Here is an 11,538-nt window from a genome sequence, read left to right on the forward strand (position 1 = left end):
GGCCTCGAGGTGTCTCCTGTTGCCCAGGGACTTGCTCTCACACAGAAGAAATACTCCTTGGATCTTCTTCGCCGTGCCGGTATGCTCAAGTGCAAACATGCTTCTACACCCATGACAGTGACGGATAAACTCACCAGCTTTGATGGCAACCTCTTATCTCCAGCAGAGGCTACTACTTATCGCAGTATCGTTGGAGGTCTTCAGTACTTACTTCTCACTCGCCCAGATTTGTCCTTTGCTGTCAACCAGGTCTGCCAGTTCCTTCATGCTCCTCGGCATTCTCATTGGTCAGCAGTAAAGAGGATCTTGCGTTATGTCAGCATGACGGTCTCTCATGGCTTGCATATTCGGCCTAACTCCTCGGGTCTTCTGTCCGCATTCTCTGATGCTGACTGGACTGGGAGCACAGAAGACCGACGATCAACGGGGGGCCATGCTATCTTCTATGGGTCCAACTTGATCGCTTGGAGTGCTCGTAAGCAAGCCACTGTCTCTCGGTCTAGCACAGAATCGGAGTACAAGGCTCTTGCCAATGCTACTGCTGAGATCATCTGGGTTCAGTCGTTACTTCGCGAATTGAGGATCAAACAGGCTCGTCCGCCTGTTCTGTGGTGTGATAACATTGGAGCTACATACCTGTCCTCAAACCCGGTCTTCCATGCTAGAACGAAGCACATAGAAGTTGATTATCATTTTGTTCGAGAGCGGGTGTCTCGGAAGCTTCTACATATCAAGTTCATCTCCTCCAAAGATCAACTTGCTGACATCTTCACCAAGCCACTATCGTTACCATTGTTTAATGCATGTAGGCGCAATCTTAACTTGTTAGACACCGTTAAGATTGAGGGAGGATGTTAGACAATATGTATTTGTAGTCTAATTGTATAGGGACTCTACCCTAACCCTACCGTGTACATGTAAATCTCTGTAACTCTGTAATATATAAACAGGAGGCCACGCTCTACGCTAGCTGGTCATCCAATATTCCCAACTCATCTAGGGTTTTTACACTTGAAATTACCGCGACTTTAGAAGGGGTCGCACCCTCAAAAATCACATCATTCCGATGACGCCATAGGCACCAACAGATGAGTGTCACACCTGTCCAGAAAATCGCGATCTGCTCCCGATCCTCCCCGCTTCTCTTGCAACCAACGGACAAAACATATGTCTAGTTGCGGCATCCAATGAAGCTTGCTCCCACCAACGCAGACAAATCGCCCAAACCTCACGTGCCAAAACGCACCCATCAAAAGGTGGTCCAAGGACTCGTCCACCTAGGCGTGCCGCTGGTGCGGGACGCCAGGCCTGCTCAGCCTGTTAGTTGTCTATCATCTGTTGCTTGCTCCTAGCTAAAGGAAGACCTTGCAGTTTGGTGGAGCTCGTGAACACCAAACCTGTAGAGCACCCGCCGTCTCAATCCTGGCGCCGAACATCGCACGGTAACACGATTGTGCAGAGTAGGTGTAGTCCTTCTCCCAACTCCAGTGGAAGGCGTCTTCCACACCCTCAGTAAAAGTAACATCTACACGTCGGTTGGCCACCTGGAGCAACTCTCTGATCGTTTTTTTTTTTTTTTGCGAGTAACTCTCTGATCGTTGGTGCTCCTAAATCCGGAGGAATGTCATCTAGCCATCCACCAGCTTGGCCCTCGTGGACTGTGCGTTGCCTCGACACCGCCGCAAGCAGATTTGGCGCTATGTCGCACATCCGCCCATCTGGAAGCCACCGGTCTATGCAGAAGAAGGTGAATGTTCCGTCCCCCAACACAGAGTAGGCGTGGCCATGATCGTTTGCCAACAAGGGAGCAAATCCCGATTTTCATGGTCCTTCTGATGGTATTTGACATCAGACTGATAGATGCTCAACACATCACTTTTTTTTGAACACACGCAAAAACATGCGTCATATTCGTAATATATTAGAAGAAAACGGCGAGAAAATGTAAACTGTACAAGGCCAATCCAAAGAAAAGCTAAAAAAAGAAAAGGAAGAACTAAAAAGAAGTATATATGGCCAACATCTACTAGCCAAGCCTCAGAGGAGGCCACAACTTAGCTTCGTCAAGAATGGAGTGAACCAGCTCTAGGCGATTGGGCGTGGCGTCATTAAAGACGCAGACATTCGCATCTTCCACAACTGCTAAAGAGTGAGAACGATGGTGGATTTTGCTCCCGTATGAAAATCAGGTTGAGCTTTGGAATACGGAATTGCTAAGTTTCAGCTAGCTGAGATGTAGCTTATGTCTGAGTCACGTGCTTCATCGTTAGATTTTGTTTCTGTTTAAAGATTCGTGTTTACTGTTGTTTATACTTTGTTTAGACCCACATAGAAACACACTGATGTAATTTGACTGAGACATAAGTTAAATCTTAGTTAACTGAGACTTAAACACACTCCTAGAATAAGCGACCTCAAACCATTCTCTGAACTCTTCTCCAGGTAAGGGCATTCAACTTTGGAGCACGAGGCGATGCAGTATTAACATTTGTTTCGAGTGATTTTCCCTCTCAGATATGCAGTGTGGTGATCCATTCCTTGAGTTAATCACTGTAGTTAAGTATGACCCGCACAGTGGTTTGAACGTTCTCCCAAAGAAATTCTTAAGAAAAATAAGGTTTCAGCGTTCTATAGGCCCAACTTATTTTTCTGATTCTGCAAGCGTTTCATCATCAGACTGCTGTACTCGCCCAGTCAATTACTTCATCATGGCCATTCCTCTCCCCTGCATCCTTCTCTTCCTCCACCTCCTCCTCTTCACCGCCTCGGCGGAGTACGCGCAGGACCTGCTGCGGCGCGCTGAGGGGGAGCGAGACTGGATTGTCGGCGTGCGGCGGCGCATCCACGCGTACCCGGAGCTCGCGTTCCGGGAGCACCGTACCAGCGCCCTCGTCCGCGAGGAGCTCGAGCGGCTAGGGATCGCCTCCCGTGCCGTTGCCGGAACCGGCGTCGTCGCCGACGTTGGCTCGGGTCGGCCCCCCATTGTCGCTCTCCGCGCTGACATGGACGCCCTCCCCGTCCAGGTCCGTTTCCCTTCCCCCCCAGATGCTATGCTACTGCGGTAATATCGCGCTGGTTGTATGACCGGGATTGTCGGCACAATCAATGAGATGTCTCTGGTTGTACTGTACTACCCCTGACCACGCTTGCTTGATTTGGATGCTCCATCGTAGCATCGTGTTACTGTCGCTTGCTCTCAGATGCTACGATATTGTTTACTGGAATGATCACGTTTTTTTGGTTGTGAAATTGGGATGGCAGGAATTGGTGGAGTGGGAGCATAAGAGTAGAGTTGATGGTGTGATGCACGCTTGTGGTCATGATGTGCACACGGCGATGCTCCTGGGAGCAGCGAAGTTGCTTCATGAGCGCAAGGATCAGCTTAAGGTTATTGCTTGCTTATTGTTATGCTCCCAAAAAAATTCTGAAAGTATATGTTCCAAGTTTTTAGGAAAATTATAATGGGAGAATTTCGTGCTTATATGTTCGGGTGAGGTAGTAAGAGTGTAAGACAAGCCACTTGATCATCTTGTATAAGTTCTTCTATTTTCATGTTACACATGCCATTTACCATTTAGCAATTTTCTTGTTCTTTGTGCAAAGAGAATACAATATTTCTTTGTATAGTGTGAGTCGTAGCATGATAATAATAATAGTCAAATATCATGTAAAATAATTAGTAGTCGAATACCAACTACTCCTAGTTTTAATTCATTCTGGTCTAACTGAGCAAAGTAGGATGACCAATAAATCTAATTGTGTATGTTAGTTACATATTCAAAATTGCTTTTACTCATTAGTTCTGTGAATACAGTTCTTGTTCTTCTATATACGCGTTATGTAACATTCATCTTGTATGATGAAGGGAACGGTGAGACTCCTTTTTCAACCTGCTGAGGAGGGTGGTGCTGGTGCATCTCATATGATAAACGCTGGTGTTCTTGATGGCGTTGAAGCTATATTTGCCATGCATGTCGATTATCGTATGCCGACAGGCATAATAGCAGCTCACGCAGGACCAACACAAGCAGCTGTATGTTTCTACATAGTGAGAATAGAAGGTAAAACAGGGAAGGCTGAAACTCCACACTTAAATGTAGATCCTGTTGTCGCTGGGGCATTTACCATCCTGTCCCTGCAACAGCTCACTTCAAGAGAAGACGATCCTCTTCATAGCCAAGTACGACTTTGCCCTTTAGTGATACTACTTTGATTTGCTGATTTTCTTCAAACATGTAATTATAAAGAAAACATAATTACTCATGCGAACAAACAAAAGTTTCTTTGTCGCCAAAAAGAGAGGAAATATTGCTGATATACATGTTTTTGCGGCTATGTATGTGGGAGTTCTTTTGTGCAAGTATCCTCCCCTATTGCTCAAGGTATTGTAGTATCAATTAACAGAAACAAACGCTAACACTTTTTACTCAGTACAGGTGGTCCTACAGACAAACATGGTCGACCCCACCTCCATGTAATACAAGGGTACATTATAAAACTGCATTTCTTCTATTGTGGATTAGGTACTGGTGCACTTGCAACCAATTTATTCATAACTTGAGCATATGAAAAATATTCAGGTGGCACCTGAAATGTTACTCCAGTGACAACATTATATGATCAACAGCTTGGCTAAGGATGTGATATTCATTTTGATGCATATTTCTAGCATTATTCCACCGGATGTCTTCAGATTTGGCAGTACGACTATACATACATTCAACCAACCTACGTTAGGCAACAGTGGATCCTTGTAAATGTTCTTACATTTGAACTTCGTGTATGGTTGTGGTTGCTTTATTTATAAAGCGGGGAAAACATCTATTTTGACGGTCCTTGTAAATGTTGTTGACCAAAATTTTGCTCTACGATACAGCTGAACGTTCACATGCTCGGGTTGATCTGTATTCTGTATATTTATCGTGTTCAGGTGCTCTCTGTTACTTATATTAAAGGTGGGAAATCTATTGATGCCACACCTCCAGTTGTTGAATTCGGAGGTACTTTGAGGAGCCTCACTACTGAAGGACTTTATCGACTACAGAAAAGGCTCAAGGAGGTAAGCATTATGGTACAATTTAATTCACTAAGAGTTGGCATTTGGAGATAATGTTAGTTGGCTGCAAATTCACTCATATCTTCATATTTTATTTTTCAGTAAGAAAGAGCTTCATAATTATTCCCGCACTAATTTTCAGCTAAGCAACTTCTTTGTTTTGAGACTGACTACGCAACTTACAGTTCCAACATGTTTATGGATGGTCTATCATTCTTATTCCCATGGTCAGCAACTCCTGTTTCTTATCTTTGAGAACAGTGTGCACAAATGAGTTAACAGTGTTACTGTATGGCTAATTCTTTGTATGCCAATAATCATATCAAGAAATCCAATTAATTAATTAAATTGGCGTCCATGGGCCCCTTTTGATCGAAAAAAGATAATTGCATCAAACTATTGAACAACTTTACCATTAGTATCATACAAACTGAAGCGTCCTGAATAGATGCTATTGGTTTTCAGGTAGTAGAAGGGCAGGCAGCTGTACATAGATGCATGGGAGTTGCGGAGATATTGGAAGCTCCTGACCACCCAATGTATCCTGCAGTCGTGAATGATGAGAGGCTGCATCACCATGTAGAGAATGTGGGCAGAAGTTTGCTTGGTCCAGACAAGGTAAACCCCGGAGAGAAGATCATGGCTGGGGAAGACTTTGCTTTCTACCAACAGTTAGTTCCTGGCGTTATGTTTGGCATCGGTATTAGAAATGAGGCAGTTGGTTCGGTCTACTCTGCTCACAGCCCGCATTTCTTCGTGGATGAGGATGTTCTTCCAGTTGGAGCTGCACTACATACTGCTATAGCAGAAACGTATCTTACTGGGCGTTCGACTCTAGATGAAAACAGAAGCGTGCATTCGATTTGATGCTCTTTGAGGAAACAATTCAATGTACAATATGAACTTATATTGAGATGCTTCAAGTCTATTGGGGTTCAATGCTCCCAGGAGATCAGATTAGTACTTTACAGCAAACAGGTATGTAGACATTGTAATTAGAATGCACAGGATAAGTTCTTGCTCTCAGTAATCACATAAAGTATGTCTAATATTAAGTGTGATAAACCTACATACATGATCACTGTGAAATAATCAAAACAAAGCTCATATTACATACATAAACACACATACAAAATAGGAACCGGATAATAAGATGCCAAAGCCCTGTCATGACCAAAGTCACATTGATCATTCAATGAACATGGCTAAAACCATTAAGAGAACAATGTAAAATCCTGGATGGAAGGCTCTTCTTCATGCTTATGCAGAAGGAGGTGGCGCAAGGAATGGCATCGGCATGGTCATAGTCGGAATTGAAGGCATCGGAGGCAATGTCACCTTGGGGATGAATGGCATCGGCGGCAGCGTCACCTTCGGCACCACAACAGCTGGCATGGGCGGCAACGTGACCTGGGGCACGGTTATCGCGGGCACGGACGGCATCGGTGGCAATGTGCCCTGGGACACGGTGATCGCGGGGATAGCAGGCATGGGGGGCACTGTGAACTGGGGAACAGTGATCGCTGGCACAGCCGGCATCGGCGGCACCGTAACCTGTGGTATGGTGACCGCAGGCACTGTTGGTACCGGTGGGAGTGTAGTAGGCATGGTGGGCACGGGCGGCTTCGGTGCAGGGATGCCTGGGACAGCGGCAGGGGTTGCATTGGGGGATGCTGCCTCCGTCGAGTCGGCCAGGAGGCGACCGGCGTGGGTCATGTTGCCGCTTAGGATAGTGAGGGCCATGGCAATGGCCAAGAAGCTACAGCTGCTGGTAACCATTCTAGGAAGCTGTGCGCTATGAGGTTTCTAAGTAACTGATTGAAGGCTTGGCTCTTAGCTTGCTTGGTGCAAGACATCAGGAGTTGTGCATGTACATTTATACGGGACAGAACGACCAGGTGATCTGGGTTTGATTAGATTGGTTGTTGGCCAGATTAAGACAGGGCATGGCAAAGGGACTTCTGTATGGAGTTGGTGATGATCAGACCAGTGTGACGAGAAGGAGGTATTGACGTAGTGACAGACACTGGACTTGATTTCGCCAGTTAGTTCACCTCCCCACTGGTTCGAAATCAATGCGTGGGCATTGGATTAGCTTACCAGCAATTGGCCTAAATTCAGCCTTTTGGGTATTTGGTCAAGTAGTGACAATGCAAAGCAGATCACCAGTCTGTTTCGTGTTATAAGTCCATTTGGTAGGCTATTCTAGCCCGCGTCAACTTCAGAGGCCGCGCCAGGTCACGCGGGCGGCTGGTCTTCTGAGCCACCATCAATAGCACGCGGCCATTGATCGAACAACGGCATTGATGGTGGCCTCTCCCAGTCTTTTTTAAGGCTAGTGACCGCGCCTGCTGTCACCCACACCACCCACCGCATTGCACTCTCACCTCCTTGTGTCCATAGAGCACCGCCAACCTCCCTTCCTCGGGAAGACCATGGGCAAAGAATGTTCATGGATGAAGCCGAAGCACGACAACGAGGACTCGTCATTGGTGAAGAAGCCAAAGGAGCAGCGCTCGTGTGTCCACATCCTTATTTTTCGATAAAGAAAATATATTAATATCGTGAAGATACCAGTTACATCTAGCATTTGCAACAACGTAGTGCTCTAATAGCAATATGGATGCACACAACCAAAAAAAAAACTACAGAAAAGAAAAGTCCTGCTACGACCAATTCCGTGCAGCGGACGGACCACCACCAAAACAACACCAGAAATCTAGCAACTCCAAAACCGATGCTTTCAAGAAGGAAACAGTGCACAAGCACCGTTATCGTCCTAATCAAAGACCATAAGTTTTCACCCCGAAGAATGTCCGCACTCCTAAAACAATGCCTTCAACAAGGACATTGCTAGGCACAACCAAGACCTTGGATTTTCACCCTACAAGTTTAGATACTGAATTTTTGTTGCTGCCCCCACTTGCCAATTCCGCTGCCCAAGTCACGAATAACGAAGCCAGCCTCACTGCTCCACATGACTCAAAATTCCATTGCCAATCCTCAGTTCTCGGCTTCCATGTCATTCTCCGCGTCTGACTTATCCATGGAACTAACATGTCTCATGATGGCAACAAACCGCAGAGCTTCACAACGCCCCCTCTGAAACCAAATGGTCCGAATAAAACATGGTTGGGCACGACCGAAACGACATCAAACTCCTGCAAACTTCATTCATGGCGTCCATTTGGAATACGCCGTCGGATCCGTCTGGAACTCGGCAGGTAGCCCTAGATCCAAGACAACTATCGACATGCAAATCTTCATCACGGTGAGAGAGAAGACCAGGGACCGCCACCTTTATTCAAAACTGTGCCGTCAGCCCCCACGCCACCAGCCAACAGTGGAGAAGAAGACGAATCCGAGATGCAAAAACAGGGGCGCCACCTAGCCCTCTCCTGCCCTCTGCCTTCAGCGGGATGGGCGCTGCCACCACCACCGGCGTCGGCGGTGGCAGTGGCCTGGGAGGGCCAGAGATGGAGGGGCTAGGCGGCGGCTGGAGACCTCTGGGATCGCCCACCTCATGGATGTGGCATCGGAGCTTTACAATAATAGGAAAAGGCTGCGAGGGGTGGGATGACATCCACCTCCCCCACGGCTGGCAACTCAGCGCGTGGAGGGTAACCATGTTATCTGTGTCGCGATAGAGTCGGGTGAAGCACTAGGAGATCGTGTGGCGGCGTGTTCTTCTTCCTCCAGATCTCCTCGTGGACCTGGCGTATGGCTTTGACTTGACGTTGTTGGCAAAGTCGGGTAGGATCCTCGTTGTCGTATCGGGTTATCGGTGACGACGAGTTCATGCATGCCCTATGCGGCCAAAGACGGGAAGATTGAGGCCGAGGAGGAGCCGTCGTCGCTCAAGAATGATAACACAACTAAATATCTAGGTTACCTCACCTACTTGGCGGCGAAGGCCAAGGAGGAGGCCCGAAGGACCATCTCCCCGTAGTGCCGAAAGGGGTGGATGGGGAGGAGGCGCTCAGGCTCGCCATGAAGGCATCCGAGCTGCAAGGCACATCGGGCAGGCAGAGGCCTCATTCGACTGCCCACATGCCGAAAGGGATGGATGAGGAGAAGGCCCTCAGGCTCGCCACGGAGGCCTCGCGTGCGCCGGCTCCACCCGCACCAAAGTCACCATGGGACCAATGGCATGCACCCTATGGCAGTTCCACCACTGACATTCCCTACGACTGCTCCTCCACCGGTGTTCCCTCTAGCGGCGTCGGTGCCCAACTGACCCTAGGAGATGCCGGTGATCGTGGACCTGACCATGAGGACGACGACGAGGAGCAATAGACTAGGGTTTTGGCCTTTTTTTAGTTTCTATGTTCTTCTTTTTGGTTTCAACTATGTAAATTAAGTTTGATATCTAAACAAAATTATGAAGTTTCTTCTGGGTCGCGCCGCTAGGCAGCCCATACAGAACACAACTAAGATGGAGCCACAACCGATTTCGTATATGTGGCCCGACCCAAACAGATCAAAAGAGATACATTTGAGATCTATTTGTGTCGGGCCACCTGAGATGCCCATATAATGTGTCCGTTTTGGGTTGGGCCATTGGATTTGAGATGCCCTCATCAGGCCTATCGCCCGTCCACCGAAAACTCTAAAAAAGGCCGGTCTTCGCGAAGGTCTAAAAGTCTATCCACATGTGACACATGGCACGTTGTGGTGCCAGAATTTTGGTAGGAAGTGGTCTCCCTGCTCGCCAAGTGTCGCAAGGGGGAAGCAAGGTGGGATAGGAGAGGAGAGAGAAGGACATGATGGTCTTTTCCCTTTTTTTAAAGATTTTTTTAATAAAATATCTTGCGAACCGTAAGTCCAAATTACAAACCGTTTTCACTTTTGAGATCCTCACGTCAAGATCTTCAAAACTAGATCCCATGTTGATAGGTTTCGAGATACTTTTTTTCGTACTTCCAATACTAGTGTGATTGTACTCGTGCTTCAACTGATAAGTACTTCTGTTTTTAGTGTATTTGATGCAGTTTTTCCCTTTACCCAATAACTGTACTTACTCGTAGGGAATGTAACTGGTATTTCAAAATTATGACTAATATATTTCAAAATTTTGTTTGGATTTGAAAAAGGTGTTCAGTTTAAAAGGTTTATATTTTTTAGTTTTGTCCAGATTTGAAATTATTCGTATTTTAAAAATGTTTGTATTGTGAAGAAACAAGAAAAGAAAAACAGCACAAAACGGAAAAAAAAAACAGAAGAACAGAGAAAAAACAGTTGTAAACCAGCCAAGAAAAACCTGACCGAAAGGTTCTGGAAAGTTTCCAAAAACGGAATAAACCAACTGCTGGGCCGGTCCATTTAGTGGTATGTGCGCTAGGAGAAGGTATGCCTTTCGCGGCTAATCGACCCAATGAGCGTCAAATAGGGATTGCTGCCGGACACCCCGCAACCCGGCGGCTGTATAGTGGGCCGGCCTAGGTTCTATTATTCTTTTCTTTCTCGTTTTTCTTTCCATTTATTCTTTGTTACTTTTAAAATTCGAATAACTACGAATTTGAATAATTTTTGAATCTGAAACAATTTTTGAATTAGAATATTTTCAGTTTTGAAATTTTTAAAATTTGCACAATTTTCAAACTTGAACATTTTTTGGATTTGAACAATTTTTATATTCAAACATTTTTCAGAATTGAATATTTTGAAATTTGAATATTTTTTGGGTATGAACATTTTTCTAACTTGAACAATTTTCAAGATTTTTTTTTCAAATTTGTTTTTTTAATTTGAAACAATTCTGCATTTTTTCAAAAATATTTTTAAAATTTGAACATTTTTAAAAATCTTCACATTTTCCAAAATTTAGATTTTAATTTTTAAATCATAAAAAAGAAAAGAAAAAAAGAAACAGGAAAGAAAAAGAAATAGAACAGAAACTAAAAAAGAAGGCCGCCTGCACCAGCCGGTGTACAGGATCCGCCCACAGGTACTGTCAGGTCGGTAGCTCCCGCTACGAAGCACAAATTTGAGTGCGTAGCACTGGATTTCACATGCCCCCTTCCCTAGCTAGTCCCCGCGCCTGAGTCCGTAGCATGCCCAGCATCAACGCACGCATACCGCATACGAGTGACCCCTGCCTGCGTTGCTATGCGCATCTACGCACTACATTCTGAGCACATCCACGCATGTACCGATGCGCGACCTCTAAACCCGCGCACAATACTATACTTCCTGCACGGAGAGCAGATAATTTTACGGGTGCCGATGACTTTGTTGTTGGGACACCAAGAGCAACGACACAAAATCTCGCACCGTCCTGCAGGCTGCAGGTGCAGGGCTCCTGGCTACATTGTCATTGTAGATCTCAAGAAGAACCGCACTATTGTTTCAGACCTGGAAATGTTTTTGGTGAATTTGAAATTGGTCTCACGGGCTTCTCAGCCCCTACATAAACCCGCGCCATACTCGTAGCAAGTCGTATATCACCGTCTCAAGTGCATCCCTGGGATCAGAAGCTCACA

The 11,538-nt window shown here is 46.0% G+C and overlaps 2 protein-coding genes across 2 annotated transcripts; one reads left to right on the forward strand and one right to left on the reverse strand.

The window, feature by feature from the left end:
- Positions 1 to 2,719: 2,719 nt before the first annotated feature.
- On the forward strand, positions 2,720 to 5,930 carry LOC124674199 (IAA-amino acid hydrolase ILR1-like 5; the record flags this gene model as incomplete). Its single annotated transcript, XM_047210238.1, is given in 5 exon segments — positions 2,720 to 3,023; positions 3,262 to 3,387; positions 3,866 to 4,180; positions 4,931 to 5,059; positions 5,522 to 5,930. Coding segments are annotated over 5 exon segments (1,276 nt in total), but the record flags the coding sequence as incomplete, so codon positions are not given.
- Positions 5,931 to 6,316: 386 nt separating this feature from the next.
- On the reverse strand, positions 6,317 to 6,835 carry LOC124674200 (periaxin-like). Its single transcript, XM_047210239.1, has one exon. The coding sequence runs from the start codon at positions 6,833 to 6,835 to the stop codon at positions 6,317 to 6,319; it is 519 nt and encodes a 172-aa protein (XP_047066195.1).
- Positions 6,836 to 11,538: the final 4,703 nt, after the last annotated feature.

This window comes from Lolium rigidum, chromosome 7 (genome assembly GCF_022539505.1).
Source record: "Lolium rigidum isolate FL_2022 chromosome 7, APGP_CSIRO_Lrig_0.1, whole genome shotgun sequence".
Lineage (NCBI taxonomy): Eukaryota > Viridiplantae > Streptophyta > Magnoliopsida > Poales > Poaceae > Lolium > Lolium rigidum.

What these genes read in the sequence shown, in the direction of transcription:
- LOC124674200 (XM_047210239.1), bottom strand. Translation starts at nt 6,835, where the DNA reads ATGGTTACCAGCAGCTGTAGCTTCTTGGCCATTGCCATGGCCCTCACT.